This window comes from Haliotis rufescens, unplaced genomic scaffold (genome assembly GCF_023055435.1).
Source record: "Haliotis rufescens isolate VD_foot unplaced genomic scaffold, xgHalRufe1.0.p SCAF_116, whole genome shotgun sequence".
Taxonomy (NCBI): domain Eukaryota; kingdom Metazoa; phylum Mollusca; class Gastropoda; order Lepetellida; family Haliotidae; genus Haliotis; species Haliotis rufescens.
The window spans coordinates 542,710-564,978 of NW_025963798.1; the positions used below are offsets into that span (position 1 = coordinate 542,710).

A 22,269-nucleotide genomic window follows, 5' to 3' on the forward strand; every position below is an offset into this window, starting at 1 on the left:
GTCCCCTTTCAACACCGCTGAGTCGGCGTTATTCTGCGTTCATTCACATACTCCTCGTTATAAGAACCAAGGAGCGCACGTATTCAGACACTTAACGTTTCGATAAAATCAACGAGCCCGAATTCGGTGCTGGCAAATCAAGAATCATAATAATCAAAATCCAGTCTAGTTTTCGAACACGGGATCAGAGGATTCTGGCACGAGTAAGGGAAGCAACTCTGTACAGCGAACAACGACGTTTGAGACATCTGGCGACCTTTGTCCAAAAGGATCGTGACGTAGTATTTTGGAGAAATGGCATTTCAATGCAAATATCCGAACAATGTGAGACACATGAGAGACAATGTGAGAGTGTGAGAAACAATGTGTGAGTGACAATGCGAGAGTGTTAGAGACAATGTGGAAAAATGAAAGACGGTGTGAGTGTGTGTGAGAGCGTTAGAGACAATGCTCGGAGTAGTAGTGGCAATGTGAGAGTGAGAGACAATGTGAAATCGTGAGAGACAGTGTGAGAGCGTGAGAAGCAGTGAGAGAGCGTGATAGACAATATGAGAATGTGAACGACAGTGCGAGAGTGTGAGAGACGATATGGGAGAATGAGAGCAAATGTGAGAGAGTGAGAGACAGCGTGAGACCGTGGACAATTTGAGAAAGTGAGAGACAATGTGAGAGAGTGAGAAACAATGTGAAAGACAATGTGAGTGAGAGAGAGACAATGTGAGTGAGTGAGAGACAATGTGAGTGAGTGAGGGACAATTTGAGAGAGTGAGAGACAATGTGAGTGAGGGAGAGACAATGTGAGTGAGTGAGAGACAACGTGAGTGAGAGAGAGACAATGTGAGAGAGTGAGAGACAATGTGAGAGAGTGAGAGACAATGTGAGAGAGTGAGAGACAATGTGAGTGAGTGAGAGACAATGTGAGTAAGTGAGAGACAATGTGAGTGAGTGAGGGACAATGTGAGAGAGTGAGAGACAATGTGAGAGAGTGAGAGACAATGTGAGTGAGTGAGAGACAATGTGAGTGAGAGGGAGACAATGCGAGAGAGTGAGAGACAATGTGAGTAAGTGAGAGACAATGTGAGTGAGTGAGAGACAATGTGAGTGAGTGAGAGACAATGTGAGTGAGAGAGAGACAATGTGAGAGAGTGAGAGACAATGTGAGTGAGTGAGAGACAATGTGAGTGAGTGAAAGACAATGTGAGTGAGTGAGAGACAATGTGAGTGAGAGAGACAATGCGAGAGAGTGAGAGACAATGTGAGTAAGTGAGAGACAATGTGAGTGAGTGAGAGACAATGTGAGTGAGTGAGAGACAATGTGAGTGAGTGAGAGATAATGTGAGAGAGTGAGAGACAATGTGAGTGAGTGAGAGACAATGTGAGTGAGTGAGAGACAATGTGAGTGAGTGAGAGACAATGTGAGTGAGAGAGAGACAATGCGAGAGAGTGAGAGACAATGTGAGTAAGTGAGAGACAATGTGAGTGAGTGAGAGACAATGTAAGTGAGAGAGAGACAATGTGAGAGAGTGAGAGACAATGTGAGTGAGAGAGAGACAATGTGAGAGAATGAGAGACAATGTGAGTGAGAGAGAGACAATGTGAGAGTGAGAGACAATGTGAGTGAGTGAGAGACAATGTGAGAGAGTGAGAGACAATGTGAGAGAGTGAGAGACAATGTGAGCTTATATCCCCTGACAATAGACCTGTGACATGACTCGAAGCCATTGTATGTCGGGATCTCGCGTCGATCTCGCCAGAAACATGACCGTCACGTGATGTAAACGCCCCAGCTTGTAGTAGGCTTGCAGAACGCCATGTCTCACTACCATAGTCTGTTTGGGTTTCAGTCACAAAATCGCTCCAGTACATTGTATGTATAGCGTTTCCAATGACCATTTGTAATTTGTAGTTGAATGCTAGCCATGGTCACGCCAGTGCTTTTGCTTACAGTCACTACGTTGGAACTAAACTTAAAATGTTGTTTACAAGTATCTTGTGAATGTATTAAGGATAAAAAACTTATAATTAAGTTACTCCGTATGTAAGTACGACAATTAAACACAGGAACAGAACACGTACATAAAGTGGCACCTGCGAGGGTGTCACTTGTCCCATTTCCTTCATTCTCTGCCGAATTGTCTTTGCGGTTTCGGAAAGTGACGATGTTGGACGATTGGTCGAGTTGAATTTTAAAATAATCTTCTTTAATAAATTATGTAATAAAACATTATAGACTACAATTCGAGCAATATCATATAAACTCAATAAACTGAAAATGACCGAGGCCGCGATTGCTCCCGTGATTGGTCAATAATTGATAAGAACGTGGTTATTTATGTGGTCATTTATATCCCCCGGTATGTATTATTTCTCATGACATGTGGTTATTACATATTGCATCTAATGACATTAGAGATTACATAGTATATATCATGGCATTAGGTATTCAATATTATATATCATGGCATTAGGTATTACATATTATATATCATGGTATGTGGTTATTCAATATTATATCTCAAGGCATTTGGTTATGCAATATTATATAGCATGGTATGTGGTTATTATATATTATATTTCAAGGCATGTGGTTATTCAATAGTATATAGCATGGCATGTGGTTATTCAAAAGTATATAGCATGGCATGTGGTTATTCAATGTTATATAGCATTGCATGTGGTTATTCAATATCATATCTCATGACATGTGGTTATTACTCATCTTAGTATGTGGTTATTCCATATTATCTCGCATGGCATGTGGTTATTCAAAATCATATATCAAGTCATGTGGCTATTCAATATTATATATCACGGCTTTAGGTATTACATATTATATCTCATGGTACATGTATGTTGTTATTCAATATCATTTCTCATGGCATGTGGTTTTTTCAATATTACATCTCAAGGTATGTTTTTATTCAATATTACATAGCACGGCATGTGGTTATTCAATATTATATCTCAAGGTATCTGGTAAATTCATATTATAGCTCCATTATGTGGTTACTCAATATTATATATCATGGCATTAGATTTTACATATTATAGCTCAAGGTATGTGGTTATTCAATATTATATATCCCGGCAATAGATTTTACATATTATAGCTCAAGGTATGTGGTTATTCAATATTATATATCCCGGCAATAGATTTTACATATAATAGCTCAAGGTATGTGGTTATTCAATATTATATATCCCGGCAATAGATTTTACATATTATAGCTCAAGGTATGTGGTAATCAATATTATATCTCATATGACATGATGGCATGTGGTTGTTACATATCATATCTCAAGGCATGTGGTTAATACGTATTATATAATGGCAGTAAGTATTACATATTATATCTCATAACATGTGGTTATTACATATAATATCACAAGTCATGTGGTTATTACGTCTTATATTATATGGCATTAGGTATTACATATTATATCTCAAGGCATGTGGTTATTCACAATTATGTTTCATAGCATGTGGTTATCACTTATTATATCACAAGGCATGTGGATATTACATATTATATCTCAAGGTGTGTGGTTATTCACTGTTATATTTCAAAGAATATGGTTATTACATATTATATCACAAGGCATGTGGATATTACATATTATTTCTCAAGGTATGTGGTTATTCACTATTATATTTCATAGCATATGGTTATTACATATTATATCACAAGGCATGTGGATATTACATATTATATCTCAAGGTATGTGGTTATTCACTATTATATTTCATAGCATATGGTTATTACATATTATATCACAAGGTATGTGGATATTACATATTATATCTCAATGTATGTGGTTATTCACAATTATATTTCATTGCATGTGGTTATTACATATTATATCACAAGACATGTGAATATTACATATTATTTCTCAAGGTATGTGGTTATTCACTATTATATTTCATAGCATGTGGATATTACATATTATATCACAAGGTATGTGGATATTACATATTATATGTCAAGGTATGTGGTAATTCACTATTATATGTAATAGCATATGGTTATTACATATTATATCACAAGGTATGTGGATATTACATATTATATCTCAAAGCATGTGTTTTTTTAATATCATGTATCATTGCATTAGGTATTACATATTATATATCGAGGCATGTGATTAGTCATTATCATATATCATGGTATGTGGTTACTCAATATTATATATCATGGCATGTGGTTAATTCATATCATATCTCAAGGTGTTTGTATTTTCAATATTATATCTCAAGGTATCTGGTTATTCAAAATTACATCTCAAGGCATGTGGTTATTCAATATTATATATCATGGCATTAGGTTTTACATATTACATCTCAAGGTATGTGATTATTCAATATTATATATCATGTCAGTTAGTTATCACATAGAATATCGCATGGCTTGTGAGTATTATATATTATATTTGAAGGTTTGTGGATAGTCAAAAGTATATAGCATGGCATGTGGTTAATCATTATTATATATCATGGCATTAGATTTTACATATTATATCTCAAGGCATGTGGTTATTCAATAGTATATATCATGGCATTAGATTTTACATATTATATCTCAAGGCATGTGGTTATTCAATATTATATATCATGGCATTAGATTTTACATATTATATCTCAAGGTATGTGGTTATTCACTATTATATCTCATAGCATGTGGTTATTACATATTATATCACAAGGCATGTGGTTATTTAATATTATATATCACGGCTTTAGGTATTACATATTATATATCATGGTACATGTATGTTGTTATTCAATATCATTTCTCATGGCATGTGGTTTTTTTTCAATACTATATCTCAAGGTATGTATTCATTCAATATTACATAGCACGGTATGTGGTTGTTCAATATTATATCTCAAGGTATCTGGATATTCAATTTTACATCTCAAGGCATGTGGTTATTCAATATTATATCTCAAGGTATATATTAAATTCATATTATATCTCAAGTTATGTGGTTACTCAATATTATATATCATGGCATTAGGTTTTACATATCATATCTCAAGGTATGTGGTTATTCAATATTATATATCCCGGCAATAGATTTTACATATTATAGGTCAAGGTATGTGGTTATTCAATATTATATCTCATGGCATGATGGCATGTGGTTGTTACATATCATATCTCAAGGCATGTGGTTATTACGTATGATATAATGGCATTAGGTATTACATATTATATCCCATAACATGTGGTTATAACATATAATATCACAAGTCATGTGGTTCATACGTATTATATTATATGGCATTAGGTATTACATATAATATCTCAAGGTATGTGGTTATTCACAATTATATTCCATAGCATGTGGTTATTACTTATTATATCACAAGGCATGTGGGTATGACATATTATATCTCAAGGTATGTGGTTATTCACTTTTATATCTCATAGCATGTGGATATTACATATTATATCACAAGGTATGTGGATATTACATATTATATTTCGAGGCATGTAGTTATTTAATATTATATATAATTGCATTAGGTATTACATATTAAATCTCGAGGCAAGTGATTACTCGTTATCATATATCATGGTATGTGGTTATTCAATATTATATATCATGGCATGTGGTTATTTCATATCATATCTCAAAGTTGTTGTTTTTTCAATATTACATAGCACAGTAAGTTTTTTTTCAATATTATATCTCAAGGTATGTTTTTATTCAGTATTGCATAGCACGGTATGTGGTTGTTCAATATTATATCTCAAGGTATCTGGTTATTCAAAATTACATCTCAAGGCATGTGGTTATTCAATATTATATATCACGGCATTAGGTTTTACATATTACATCTCAAGGTATGTGGTTACTCAATATTATATATCATTTCAGTTAGTTATCACATAGAATATCGCATGGCATGTGAGTATTACATATTATATTTGAAGGTTTGTGGATAATCAAAAGTTTATAGCATGGCATGTGGTTATTCAATATTATATATCATGGCATTAGATTTTACATATTATATCTCAAGGTATATCGTTATTCACCATTATGTTTCATGGTATGTGGTTATTCGATATTATATATCATGGCATGTGGTTATTACATATCATATCTCAAGGTTTGTGTTTTTTCAATATTACATAGCACAGTAATTGTTTTTTCAATATTATATCTCAAGGTATGTTGTTATTTAATATTACATCTCAAGGCATGTGGTTATTCAATATTATATATCATGGCATAAGGTATTACATATTACATCTCAAGGTATGTGGTTATTCAATATTATATATCATGTCAGTTAGTTATCACATAGAATATCGCAAGGCATGTGAGTATTATATATTATATTTGAAGGTTTGTGGATAATCAAAAGTATATAGCATGGTATGTGGTTATTCATTATTATATATCATGGCATTAGATTTTACATATTATATCTCAAGGCATGTGGTTATTCAATATTACATATCAAGCCATTAGGTTTTACATATTATATCTCAAGGCATGTAGTTATTCAATATTATATATCATGGCATTAAATTTTACATATTATATCTCAAGGTATGTGGTTATTCAATATTATATCTTATAGCATGTGATGATTACATATCATATCACAAGGCATGTGGATATTACGCATTATATTATATGGCCTTAGGTATTACATATTATATCACAAGGCATGTGGTTATTCAATATTATATATCACGGCTTTAGGTATTACATATTATATCCCATGGTACATGTATGTTGTTATTTAATATCATTTCTCATGGCATGTGGTTATTGAATATTTTATAACATGGCATGTGGTTATTACATATTATATAGCATTACATGTCGTCATTACATAGTATATAGCAAGATGTGTAGTTATGACATATTATATCTCATGTCATGTGGTTATATTATATTATATCTCATGTTCTGTAGTGTCGGAATATAACTGAAATATATCGTGCGTCGTGAAACAAGAAACACAACTTGGTATGTAATTATTCAGTTTTAAGCATTCTTCAAAGCCTTGTGGTATCTCTGCTGTCCGTCAACCATAAAGAAGGTCGTGCGTCCCGTCATCCCATTAACGTGAAAGTCGAACAAAAATTTAAGCCGAAATTTGACCAAATTTGGTTTGTGGACAGTCCTTCACAACAAACAAACCAATGTACGTTGACTGACGTATAGCTTTCTTCAGGATTCCAACAGATGTAGCAGACGCTTTACCAATTTCAGATGTCGAACGTGGCAATGTGACATCAAAATACATAGAGTGGTATGGACTGTTTTCGATCGCACACCCGTTAAGTGATATGAACAAATCAATATTGGCCGCGACAACATACTCTGTGAGTATCGGAACTATCACCTAGTGGTCGCCTAAACTCTAAACCAAATTCAACCAGTTCACATGCAATGTTTCATTTTCGGGAAGGTCAGACGTCATACGAGTTTACGAAAGGTTTACATTGTGAATTTGTGTTCAAAATAATCACCAGCGACTCCTAGATCTGGTGTGTAATATAGCCATCCAGCGTCATGAAGAAACTATTAAAGAAAAGCAGTTCATCCCGCTCACTACAAATAGCGCTGACTCCACAATACCTATTCCCATCTTGAAAGGACATTCTGTACGTCTGGTGACAGCGGGGGACATTAGTGAGTGAGTATGGTTTTACGCCGCTTTAGCAATATTCCAGCAACATCACCGCGGGGGACACCGAAAAACGGGCTTCACACATTGTACCCATGTGGGGAATCGAACCCGGGTATTCGGCGTGACAAGCCAACGCTTTAACCACTAGGCTACTCGACCACCCGCGATATTTGCATTCTAAAGAGTGAGTGAGTTGGCGTAAAACCCTGCACATTTTTCCAGTTATATCGCGGCGTGTCAGCTTGATACAGTTCGGCGTGTCACAGATTGTATAGTAACCCCTTTGTAAAACTCAAACCCAGACATCATAATCACTAAAGAGTGAGTGAGTTGGCTTAACACTTTTGTCTTGAAACCTTGCACATCATTCCAGTTATATCTCGGCGTGTTAGCTTGATACAGTTCTTCGTGTCACAGATTGTATAGTAACCCCTTTGTAAAGCTCAAACCCAGACATCATAATGTCCTGGATTTGGGATGGGAACCGACGATCGGTGGTTCATGTCCGAGCTAGGGTTGACAGCTCTTCACAGCGGTTTTGACCACTGGGCGACAAGTGACCCCAGGTTCGAAATAGGTTTCCCGGCACTCGAGAACAAACTTCAATTGTCAAAATGGTGTTCTACTTATCCCACTTTCCGTACACCCAATCGCACTGCCAACAACTCAATCTCATTAAAATCAGATCTTAGTTCTCGCTACCGCTAAACAAAGATCAGAGGACATCCCATTACGGGTCACGTCAGACCGACCTTGCGCGAACTTTGACCGACCAATAGAATGATCAATCAAAAGGCAGCTTTCTCGTGCTTTACGGCACTAATTTCAAATTCGACTACGCTTCGAAAGATATTTTGACAAATTCTCGATTACAAATTTGAAACCTGAACAAAAAATATTCTGGAATGGCAAATAGATGGGCTAGATTGTATGGATTCAGTCGTTAAACCCGACACTATCGTTCGGAATAAAGTTTTCGAGGTTGCATGATAAGAAATCACATTCCGACTGTCACTTTCATATTCTGGTAAGCGACGCTCTGATTGGTCGGATGAAAGGTCGTTCTGACGTGACCCCTAATGGGATGTCTTCAGATCTTTGTTTAGCGGTAGCGAGAACTAAGGTCTGATTTTAATGAGATTGGCCAACAACTAAACAGGGAAATAATGTGTCAGGAAATGACCTGTAGGTTGGACATGCTTCCCTGTCGCGAACGCCGGGTTTCCGCACAGTGGAATCTGTTTCGGCGGATGATCGAGCTTGCCGTTTTAGCATTGTGTAAATCGATTCGAAGAGTAACGTCATTGACGTCGACGTATCTAATGTTCAGTGCCTGATCCACAATGTCGTCGTCGTCGTCGTGGTGAATGACACCAGCCCACAAGGCCACATTGAGCGTGTGATCCATGATATAAAAAAAACGTAAATAAAAAACCCATTAAACTTGAATAATTAATGCGCCTGTTGTATATGGGACAATGACATGACGATCACATTTTCGACATATGTAGTCTGATGGTACACAACCAACATTCTCATACGAGCTGACCCGTGAAGATCCGGGGTAGAATAGGTCTTCGGCAACCCATGCTTGCCGTAAAAGGTGACTATGCTTGTCGTAAGAGGCGACTAACGGGATCGGGTGGTCAAACTCGCTGAATTGGTTGATGCATGTCATGGTATCCCAATTGCATGAATCCATGCTCATGTAGTCAATCACTGGATTTTCTGGCCTAGACTCGATTATTTACGGACCGCCGTCAAATAACTGGAATATTGCTGCGTGCGGCGTTAAACAACAAACAAACAAACAAATCACACCGAGCTACATGGCGGCAAACTGACAGTGTTTATTTATCAGTCCAGTGTCACCAGGACGTTTGTGATTAGTGTCTCACTAGATGTAGAATGGCTGCTGGTGATGCTGATGTAGAGAGTATTGATGAAGCGATTTGATCTATTAATGCATCTGCATTGACTGGTACACACGACGCACTCCGCGTGCCGAGATACGGCTACCGGGAAACAGTGACTAACGCCATGTAAACGAGTTTAACACGCTTCCCTACTGTTTCACTGTACACCGTGTTTCTTATGGGTTTCAAAAACAAACGTTTCAAAATTTAACATTTCTTTTTTGTAGTATTTCTTTCCTATTGACACACCAACAAAATCACAATGAATACATCTTGTTAGAAGTGTCAGTGCATGGACTTCTGTCTCCAAAATTTGGTAAAAGGAGCTTTTATCTTCCTTCCCACAATTGACGGCCAAATTAATGTAGAACATACACGATTCAGGTGACATAATCAGTGCATATTATTAAAGCATCTACAGGAAATCACCATTTATCGATTGAAAATAGAAGTGACAGGGTATTTTCATAATTCTGCTGAATGGTGTGTATGTCATTAACGTGGTACGTGTGATTTACAAATACATTTGTGTAGTGATTATCATATCACTTAATGAATGGAATGGCGGCTGTCTGGTACGTGATTGGGATGTGACGTCAAACAGTACTACGTGAGTATGATAGTGATACAGTTCTACGTGAGTATGATAGTGACACAGTACTACGTGAGTATGGTAGTGATACAGTACTACGTGAGTATGATAGTGATACAGTACTACGTGAGTATGATGGTGACACAGTGCTACGTGAGTATGATAGTGATACAGTACTACGTGAGTATGATCGTGACACAGTTCTACGTGAGGCGTCAAGAACGACGTCATGACATGGCACGTCCTGGAGACGTAAGATTCCCATTGGCAATCTCAGGACTGTCGCAGCAGTAGCAGCAGCATCAGATACTGATCACCCTGGAACCAGACAATGTCTCAGCTACCAAGGTTTTCTCTTTAAACTCAAAACAATCTAGACACCAGAGTTCATCGGAATCACTGACAAGAACAAAGACAAACCCTTTCCGTAATTAAAGATTTTTTGGCTAAAAGCAGAGTCCATTGTACGACCAAATCAAAAGCTCTTGTTTATGAATCACTATTAAATAGTGATGATACCAGGTGTTCGCGAAAAGGTGAGAATAGACTGCCCCCCCCCCCCCCCCCCCCCCAACGGTGGCAACCGTTTCAAACACATTCAAAGGCAAGGCAAGTATTCACTTGGAAAAAAGCATAGGGACATTATGGTACAACGCAAAATAAGGAACGTTTTGAAAGTTTAACTGGGACCTTGAATGTCGCAACCCTGACCATGACGCTCTTTAAAAATATCGCTCTTTGAAATCTCCGTAGAAAGACCAAGCTTGTTAAACCTGTAAGGTGTGGAAAGGTAGACACCAAAGCATGTTCGATAAGAAAGTTATGTGAGGCGAAAGTGAGTTCAGAATAGAAAGTACACTCATACACATCTACTCAGGTCCATTCAGGAGCACGTGATTCACATTTCTGGGGAATGCATATCCATTATCGATACAGACTTGGAACCTGTCCAAGTTATGTCTCACCGTGTATCGCTCCTCCCACCGACAACCGCCCCCTGTCATATGTGATGCACAGACGACACTCGATACAATATGCACATGAAGTGCACATGCCTCTGAAGTAGATCAATGATATCGACAAAAATGCCTAAAAGGGTTGCACCGTTGCCATTGAAAGAGAAACCCACATCCCCGCAGTTATCGAGATAAATATAAATATAGATAGTATTCAGTCGCGAGGTCAAACACTGATATTGCAACGTTGAATAAGTCGGAATATGCAACATATTGCTCACAGTGAATACGTTTTGTATCGTTAATGGGACACGTATTGTGGGGGGTTTTCCGCAGCGGTTTCTAGGAAATACACATTACTTCCGCTCCCTGCTGGGTCAAAGGTCGGAGTATATACATAGTGTATATATATGCATGCTATAGGCAGCGGTTAACGCTGGAGAGGTGGGCCCTCTAGGGATATGAGCGTTGAGGTAAGTCGGACATTGTTTGCAGGTTACTGATGTAATTTATTTAGTGCATGTTTGTCAGTATGATGTGATAAAATCCACCTCCTTATGTCACAAGAATCGGTATCTCCCTCCCCCCCCGTAATAATATAGGTCACTAGCGGTATTGATATACGTGTAGTATTAACTATCGAGCCTGGGTCACCGTGACACTTCAGTCGGGCCATCTATCGTCTCTAGTTGGTTGTTTGTGTTTGTTTACTGCGTTAAACCTGTAGGATATGCATGGAATGGAACTTGGTCTGAACAACATGGCACCGAGAACGTCCTGCTTTCATAGACAATGATACACCCCTGTTCGTTAAGTACAGTACTTGGGAAATATACAGAGGGGAAATAAATCACATTCAGCGTGTTTTCCACAATCAAAGCGCATGATGTAGACATAAAACATTATTTGTCAAGGAAAACACACTATTTCAAAGGTGTATATGTTAATGATATACTCGGAATTGTACCATGGACTTTACCTTAGGTGGAGATTCTTGTGAACCTGGAAATGTTCTCTCTTTCATTTCAACGCGTTAAGATGAGTTAGTAAATGTCGATATAAAGCGAGTTATTAAATGTCGATATAAGGCGAGTTAGTAAATGTCGATATAAGGCGAGTTAGTAAATGTCGATATAAGGCGAGTTAGTAAATGTCGATATAAGGCGAGTTAGTAAATGTCGATATAGGGCGAGTTAGTAAATGTCGATATAAGGCGAGTTAGTAAATGTCGATATAAGGCGAGTTAGTAAATGTCGATATAAGGCGAGTTAGTAAATGTCGATATTAGGCGAGTTAGTTAATGTAGACAAAAGGCGAGTTAGTAAATGTCGACATAAGGCGAGTTAGTAAATGTCTCTGTACCGCAAGTTAGTAAATGTCGATATAAGGCGAGTTAGTAAATGTCTATATGAGGCGAGTTAGTAAATGTCTATGTCAGGCGAGTTAGTAAATGTAGACATAAGGCGAGTTAGTAAATGTAGACATAAGGCGAGTTAGTAAATGTCTATGTGAGGCGAGTTAGGAAATATCTATGTGAGGCGAGTTAGTAAATGTCGATATAAGGCGAGTTAGTAAATGTCTATATGAGGCGAGTTAGTAAATGTCTATGTGAGGCGAGTTAGTAAATGTAGACATAAGGCGAGTTAGTAAATGTAGACATAGGGCGAGTTAGTAAATGTCTGTGTGAGGCGAGTTAGGAAATATCTATGTGAGGCGAGTTAGTAAATATCTATGTGAGGCGAGTTAGTAAATGTAGACATAAGGCGAGTTGGTAAATGTCTATGTGAGGCGAGTTAGTAAATGTAGACATAAGGCGAGTTGGAAAATGTAGACATAGGGCGAGTTTGCAAATGTAGACATAGGGCGAGTTAGTAAATGTCTGTCTGAGGCGAGTTAGTAAATGTCTATGTGAGGCGAGTTAGTAAATGTAGACATTAGGCGAGTTAGTAAATGTAGACATACGGCGAGTTAGTGAATGTCTATGTGAGGCGAGTTAGGAAATGTCGTATGGTGAATCAGTAGAGACTAAACCCTTTAAATGTTTAAAAAGCCCATTTCTGAAATCATATCCATCCTTGGATTCGATTTTAAACGAGGGAAATGTTTCTGTTAATGGCTGAACGTTGAATCCAGTTGACGATCGAACAAAGTCGCAGCTGTGCCTGATACTGAAAGTACCCGGATTCTCGGAAATGCCTTGACTTTCTGGACACGTACTTTCCGTTAGACTACATGCTGATGTCATGACGTGTTGGAATTCAAAGATAGATACGTCAATACGACGCTGATTTTTCACTGTGTATGAATCGAGAATTATTATGAATGGAATAACATGAAAAAATGCAGATATAAGGCGAGTTATCAAATGTCTATGTAGGGTGAGTTAGTAAATGTCGATATTAGGCGAGTGAGTAAATGTCTATATATGGTGAATCAGAAAGGTCCAGGTAAGGCGAGTTAGTAAATGTGGATATAAGGCGAGTAAGTAAATGTGGATATAAGGCGAGTTAGTAAATGTGGATATAAGGCGAGTAAGTAAATGTGGATATAAGGCGAGTAAGTAAATGTGGATATAAGGCGAGTTAGTAAATGTGGATATAAGGCGAGTTAGTAAATGTGGATATAAGGCGAGTAAGTAAATGTGGATATAAGGCGAGTAAGTAAATGTGGATATAAGGCGAGTTAGTAAATGTGGATATAAGGCGAGTTAGTAAATGTGGATATAAGGCGAGTAAGTAAATGTGGATATAAGGCGAGTTAGTAAATGTGGATATAAGGCGAGTTAGTAAATGTGGATATAAGGCGAGTAAGTAAATGTGGATATAAGGCGAGTAAGTAAATGTGGATATAAGGCGAGTTAGTAAATGTGGATATAAGGCGAGTTAGTAAATGTGGATATAAGGCGAGTAAGTAAATGTGGATATAAGGCAAGTTAGTAAATGTGGATATAAGGCGAGTTAGTAAATGTGGATATAAGGCGAGTTAGTAAATGTGGATATAAGGCGAGTAAGTAAATGTGGATATAAGGCGAGTTAGTAAATGTGGATATAAGACGAGTAAGTAAATGTGGATATAAGGCGAGTTAGTAAATGTGGATATAAGACGAGTTAGTAAATGTGGATATAAGGCGAGTAAGTAAATGTCTATATGAGGCGAGGTAGTCAATGTAGACATAAGGCGAGTCCATGTAAGGCGAGTTCCGGATTTCTCGGAAATGCCTTGACTTTCAGTACACGTTCTTGCAGTTAGGCGACATGCTGATGTCATGACGTGTTGGAATTCAAAGATAGATACGTCAATACGACGCTGATTTTTCACTGTGGATGAATCGAGAATTATTATGAATAGATTAAAATGAAAAAATGCAGCAAAGAGGGTTTGAGTGATCCTGGTACAGTCAGGCTGGTTAGGCTCATCATCAGCTCAGGGCCCTTGCCCCCTCTACACGCCGCCCAGACAGCGAATGGGACTTCAGTGAGTGAGTGAGTGAGTGAGTGGGTGAGTGAGTGAGTTGGTGAGTGAGTGAGTGAGTGAGTGAGTGAGTGAGTGAGTGAGCGTCGAACCCACACATAATGGGTGCATATAATGGGCGAGTCGAACACGTGTCTCCACATGCTATGTTCAGGGCGTAGAAAGAGCTTACCCCGATCTCCTGTGAAATACGTTGTTGCAGTCATAAAAGTGTGATATACAATACCTGCTCACTGGTATGTACCAATGATAACGTCTCATGTTACCTTTGAAGCGGGTACATTGACATTTCATTTGCACAGGGCATGTTCAGGTCACTGTGACCAGGTCGATATACATTGTAAATTGGATTCTGTCCAATTCGGACTCGGTTGAGACCGGTAAAGTAGTCCGGTTTACAGCGAGGTCCGGATTACACAGAGTACAAAAATGTCGACTGAAAACAAAACGAAAAGCAATGATCATTCATCTTCATTCGCGTACACATATCGTACATTAAATATTGACATGGACTGGCATTAAATACACATTAAAACATTTTTACTTGAAAAAGTCATTGAGAACGAACCACTTATGCTTCTGAAGATTCGGGTCTTCGGTGTGACGAGCGAACGCTTTATCAACTCGGCTACCCCACCGCCCCTCGAGGTGAATTAAGTGGTTCACCATCGAGGAATCATTCTCTGTGGCAAAATGGCGAACTGCTGCTGAAAGTCTTCACTACGTTTTAGAATACCCGAGACAGCCTACTTACTGATGCCACACTTCTCGGCTAAATCTTTCTGCCGCCGGAAAGTATTTAAATCTCGTTATCGGTTAATATTTCACTCTTGTACACTGAAGTTGTCCTTAGCCAGAAAATAAATCCTATGCAATTGATTGAAATAGCAATGACTATCGTAGGAAAATAGCTTTTAACTCGTCAACATTAGTGACTCAGTTTCCGGTTAGTAATTAGTTTAAAGTTAGTATAAATCCATGGTTAGTATGTAAGTAAGTGCGTTGTGTTGTCATCGGCCTTTTGACACTAGTTTTGAAACAGGTTTTAACATGTCTTAAACCTAGTATTTGAATATACATACAGTGTTTAAAAATAATTAACTCTGATTAATTGTTTACTATCTATAAACTGCGTATAAACATCATTTTCAAAACGTCCACGTTGGTATTGAATTGTATTTACTTATTACAAACTTTAGTTTTAAAGTTTAGTTACTGTATATGAACATACTTGTCAACATGTCACCGGTTAATTCTTGAATCTAATAGTTGGACTTGTCATCGGTCATTTTTTTAATCTAATAGTGTCTAAATTGTCACCGGTCAATTCTTGAATCTAATAGTTAGACTTGTCACCGGTCAATTCTTGAATCTAATAGTTAGACTTGTCATCGGTCAATTCTTGAATCTAATAGTGTCTAAATCGTCACCGGTCAATTCTTGAATCTAAAAGTTAGACTTGTCACCAGTCAATTCTTGAATCTAATAGTTAGACTTGTCACCGGTCAATTCTTGAATCTAACAGTTAGACTTGTCACCGGTCAATTCTTGAATCTAATAGTTAGACTTGTCACCGGTCAATTCTTGAATCTAATAGTAAGACTTGTCACCAGTCAATTCTTGAATCTAACAGTTAGACTTGTCACCGGTCAATTCTTGAATCTAATAGTAAGACTTGTCACTGGTCAATTCTTGAATCTAATAGTTAGACTTCTCACCGGTCAATTCTTAAATCTAATAGTGTGACTTGTTACCGGTCAATTCTTGAATCTAATAGTTGGAATTGTCACCGGTCAATTCTTGAATCTAATAGTTGGACTTGCCACCGGTCAATTCTTGAATCTAATAGTAAGACTTGTCACCGGTCAATTCTTGAATCTAATAGTTAGACTTGTCATCGGTCAATTCTTGAATCTAATAGTTAGACTTGTCACCAGTCAATTCTTGAATCTAACAGTTAGACTTGTCACCGGTCAATTCTTGAATCTAATAGCAAGACTTGTCACCGGTCAATTCTTAAATCTAATAGTTAGACTTGTCACCTGTCAATTCCTTGAATCTAAAAGTTAGACTTGTCACCGGTCAATTCTTGAATCTAACAGTTAGACTTGTCACCGGTCTATTCTTGAATTTAATAGTTGGACTTGTCACTGGTCAATTCTTGAATCTAACAGTTAGACTTGTCACCAGTCAATTCTTGAATCTAATAGTTAGACTTGTCACCGGTCAATTCTTGAATCTAATAGTTAGACTTGTCACCGGTCAATTCTTGAATCTAACAGTTAGACTTGTCACCGGTCAATTCTTGAATCTAACTGTTAGACTTGTCACCGGTCAATTCTTGAATCTAATAGTTGGACTTGTCACCGGTCAATTCTTGAATCTAATAGTTAGACTTGTCACCGGTCAGTTCTTGAATCTAATAGTAAGACTTGTCACCGCTCAGTTCTTGAATCTAATAGTTAGACTTGTCATCGGTCAATTCTTGAATCTAACAGTTAGACTCGTCACCGGTCAATTCTTGAATCTAATAGTTGGAATTGTCACCGGTCAATTCTTGAATCTAATAGTTGGACTTGTCACCGGTCAATTCTTGAATCTAATAGTTAGACTTGTCACCGGTCATTTTGTCAATCTAATAGTGTTTAAAATGTTACCGGCCAATTTTTTAATCTAATAGTGTCTAAATTGTTACCGGTCAATTCTTGAATCTAATAGTGTCTAAATTGTCGCCAGCTAATGTTTAAATCTTGTATGTTAACTTGTCATAGAACAAACTAGTTTTTATCTCCACCAGTTAGAATATATATCTAGGGAACAAAAAATGTGAACATGTATAAATGTATGTTTGACACCGGGTCACAGATAGTCAGTGATACACTGTCAACACCCTATTGTAGGTCCTCCATCCGATTATCAAAACAACCATGAAATGTCTCTTTTTCTTTATAACCATTTGGTGGTTGTATGAACGATATAATTGACTCGATATATTCTGTCATTGTCTCTGTGAGTAATTTCAATACTATGTATGGTATTGTATATAAAGTCCTTCCAATCAAGACACAACTCTGCCTTAAAACACAGAATGAATGTGGTCAAGAATATTTCTTCAGCAGTCATTTTAAAGTGTTATTGAGTTCCTGGTAGATTCATCAGCTTCTCTTGCCCATGTCGGAGGAGGGAAACAGAGGTGACGACAAATGGAGCCGACTCTACATAAAACAAACTTCACTTATTCTCCGACAGCGTGACTCCTGACGGAGTAGATCACTGCTCATGATACTGATCACTGGATTGTCTGGTTCTGGCTCGGTTGTGTATAGACCGCCCTCTTTTGGCAGGCTTCCGACCACCCGATCCCGTTAGTTGCCTTATACAACAGTCATGGGTTGGCGCAGTTAAACATGGGTCTTTTCGATCCTGTTGCGTGGGATGGACCAAAGTACCCCTTTATATAAACAGTAGAGCTCTAGGGTGGCAATGGCATTCCTGTGTGGGCGAACCCCCGCCATTCTTAACCTGCAGCCGCCGTTTATACTTAAGAAATATACGACGAGTGGGTAGTTCTATATCGTACAATAAAACTCTGTAGGGAGAATATACCATGAGGGGCGCATACTTCTTATATCAGCATTATGTACAGCCTCTTTAAGGATGTTACTAAAATGTGCAAGCTTTAAAAGTATTTACCCGTATTTTAATAATGATGACTCCCTCAATAGAATCCGACCTCGGCAATGTCGGACAAGTCCATTTTAAGCACAGGTGGGTATTTCCCGCATATTCACACAATCCTGTATCTTATCTCCCAATACCGATTGTCATATCTCTCCCACCTTTGGATGCAATCGTTCGGCCATCGCGTTCATCTGCGTTGCCCAGCTACATCCACGGGGAACAACTCACCAGACACTTCCCTCTAAAAAATAACGTCGTCCAATATACGACGTCATTAAGTTTGGAGAGCATATTCGAAACAGCAGAAATGACGTCATGATAGAACAATGTTTTATCGTAAGTTAAAGCACACTTCGTTCTTCATTGTTCTTTGCGATTTATCGCGTAGCTATCATATAAAAAAGACCCCGAATTGAGGTGAGGTGAAGTGAAATGGGGTTTAGCGTGACGTCCAAGATTATTGCACTTATATAGCGACGCACATGCCTGTGTGTGTGTGGCTACTTGTACTAGTCGAGACTGATGCCGATTAATAGTGCTAACCTATGCCGCAATTTTACGCACAGAATTCAGAAAAAAAATTGTAAACAATTTAGCGAGCGCTGCGACATCTGAACATGTCAGTGAGGCAATTATTAACAAAACTACGACAGTAAGAGGAAGCCGTTAATAGAAAAATATTGCAGCTTATGATATCTAATAATAAACAACAATATGAGTAGGCGTATTTAGCTGAGTAATGCACCTCGGTGTTATCAATAATATAGCAAGAGTGTTTTCAAGAACAAGCTCCCGTGATGCACACTGCAGGGGGCTGGCCATGGGCTCTTGGTTCTAAGCCAATCCACGTGTGCTGTTTGTCAATCTTTACTCTTGAGACACTGTAAAACCTTTTACAGTATTGAATAAATCTCTCTAACGCTCGTGTTTGGTCTGGATGGCTTTTATTCCCGCCATTGCCCCCCTCCTTCACATAACCGGAAGGGCTTCCGCTTCCGCTCATAAAAACCGGACCATCAACATGATGAACCGGACCAAGCCGGGATATTGACAAACTCATTTAGTTAACACTGTTGTCTATATTGTAGAGCATTAAAATAACCAGAGGGTAGAAGCCTGACTTATGACAAGACGAGTTAACATGTCCTTGTTTGCACTGCAGGTTGCACATATGTGCGCATGAAGCGCCAAGTGAGACATGGCACAAATAGTTGGACATGACTATACTGACTCCCAGCCGACCAGACCTTGTTTTAGCCCCTTAATGCCGAGCGCCAGACAGGGTAACAACAAGTACCACCTTATAACGTCTTTTGGTATGAGGCGGCCGGGGATCGAACCACGGGCCTTCCTCTCTCCGGGCGGACGCTCTACCACGGAGGCGGCCCCGAACATAACATATGTACATTAATTAGGAATTGTTTCATGTGCTCGTTGTAAGATTAAATATATTTTTGTAGTTTACATTAGATTGTAATACATACGCTGAGCGATACTGAAACCTGCAAACGAAAAAAACACTGGTATGAGTTTCTCTTCTTACCAGTGTAATAAACTCTTCGTGTGTCGGTTTACTCCTTGTATGTATGTAAACCGACTTACAGTAAACTACGGTTATAACGAACTCAAAGGGACTACTAATTTTTGTTCGTTATAACTGTAGTTCGTTATAAGCATATATACATCATAACTACAGCAAATAGTCGGGACCAAAAAAGTAAGTTCGTTATATCCGTCAGTTCGTTATAAGCGTGTTCATTATAACCGTAGTTTACTGTATCTATCTGTGTGCATGTAGTGTCAACTCACTGACAATTGTTTGGAAATTCAAAACCAAAAATCAGAGGATTATCACTCACGATTATCTGCCGAAACAGATTCCTTTGGGCATAAAATGCAAAATATTGCTTAAATATATAAAAATGGATCACTAAAAAGCAGTGATGACACCTAGTGTTCGCGAAAAGGGCAAGCTTGTCCTGCCCGACCGGCAGTACCCGCCATTCCCACAGTTTTTCACGAGATAGTAAATGTTTATCATCTAACGCCGCACCCAGCAACCCTCCTGCCATGCGACGTCGGCATGTAAACCATCGAGCCTGAACCAGACAATCCAGTGATCAGTATCATGAGCAATGAACCACGGTGTCGAATGGTTCGAATGGTTAATTATTTAAATGTGTAGTCGTCTCCATTTCCTGTCTCTGTCTCCTTCATTCGACATTTGAGTTGCTGACGAATCTACTAGGAACTTTAAAGCAATGGCCTAAGCCGCCAAAGTTCACGCTGTCGTAGATTTTTGTGAAGTTATTTTAATGTGAAGTCGTCTCGATTTGTCGTCACCTGTTTCCTTCCTCTGACATGGGCAGGAGATGTTGATGAATCTACCAGGAACTCAATAACATTTGAAAATGATTACTGAAGACATTTTCTTTACTCTATTCATTCTGTGTTTTGTGGTAGAGTTGTGTCTTGATTGGAAGGACCTACTCTGCAATACCGTATTTATTATTGAATTTAGAGACAATAATAAAATAGGCCCAATATCGTATATTGTTCATACCACGACAATATGATTATTAATTAAACAACTCGTATAACAACACATTTCATGGGTTATTTTCATATTCGTTTTAAAGGGACTACAGTACTGTCTTTACAGCGAATCCGTGAATATCTATTTTCAGTTATTTAAAGACACCCGGTGTCAAACATACATTTACACATGAACACATATTTTGTTATTTTAATGTCTAGATATATATTCTAACTGGAGAAGCTAAAAACATTTTTGCCCGGTGACAAGTAGACTTACAAAACACTAACTGGTGACACGTGAGAAAATATTTCTTTTATACAACATTCCAATATTAACTGGTCAAAACTATTTTGATATGCAGTTTATTAATATTTAAGAATTAATCAGGATTATCTTTTAAATACTATTGTAGCTATGTATTGGGTTTAGGATGATGCATGTCATGGTATCCCAGTTGGGTAGATCGATGCGCATGATGTCAATCACTGGCTTGTCTGGTCCAAACTCTGGTTAATATTGCGGCGTTAAACACACACACAAAAAACCAAATAAACGAATAAAGCTGAATAAACATGGATGAAGCTTGTGAAGACTTTCATTTATTGATAAACAATTAAGACTTCTCCTGGGTATTTCACAGATGACCAGGTCTAATTCTGCTTGACACTCGTTCCTCTGTCCACTCACGCGGGGAGTGCGAAGAAGCAATCTCACCTGCTAGTTGTGTGATCATTAATATTATTAATATTAGCTACATACATCTTTCGACCCGTGAAGATCTGGGGTAGAATAGGTCTTCAGCAACCCATGCTTGCCGCAAGAGGTGACTATGCTTGTCATAGGAGGCGAGTAACAGGACCGGGTGGTCAGGCTCGCTGACTTGGCTGATGCATGTCATCGTATCCCTATTGCGTAGATCGATGCTCATTATGTCAATCACTGGATTACCTCGTCTAGACTCGAGTATTTACAAACCGCTGTCATAGAGCTGGGATATTGCAGAATGCGGCGTCAAACAACAAAAATAAAAAAATAAAAATACATACACCTTTCGGCGCCACCACTACTAAATTGTGTATATTTCTCCACATAAAACCACACATGATGTCTCAAATGCCTTCCCCATGTTACAGCTAGCCCCCTGACATGGCGACGTTTGTCGATACCGAGGAGAGGGAGAAGGCTCGACTACGTAAGGCGGAAGTAGACGGACTCTCCCAGCAGACCATGACGCCAGTCATCAAGGAGTGTCTCCGCCTGAAGATACTCAGTGACAGACACTCACACGGCTTACCCGAATATCAGGCACTGTTTGCTGAACCCGTGAGACACGAGGTGGGTGCATTAGAACCCGTTAGACACGAGGTGGGTACATTAGAACCTGTTAGACTCGAGGTGGGTACATTAGAACCCGTTAGACTCGAGGTGGGTACATTAGAACCCGTTAGACACGA

General features: G+C 38.3%; 1 protein-coding gene across 2 annotated transcripts in view; it reads left to right on the plus strand.

Moving 5' to 3' along the window:
• Positions 1-22,269, plus strand: part of LOC124121576 — a 41,260-nt gene that overhangs the window by 7,020 nt on the left and 11,971 nt on the right. Inside the window, exons 1-2 of one of the 2 annotated variants that reach the window (XM_046484589.2) lie at positions 11,508-11,597; positions 21,949-22,150. In XM_046484589.2, the coding sequence (XP_046340545.2) occupies positions 21,962-22,150 (189 nt within the window). In that variant the 5' untranslated portion in view covers positions 11,508-11,597; positions 21,949-21,961. Of the gene's footprint in view, positions 1-11,507; positions 11,598-21,948; positions 22,151-22,269 lie in introns of those variants that run through there. The other variant, XM_046484590.2, reaches the window with a different exon arrangement.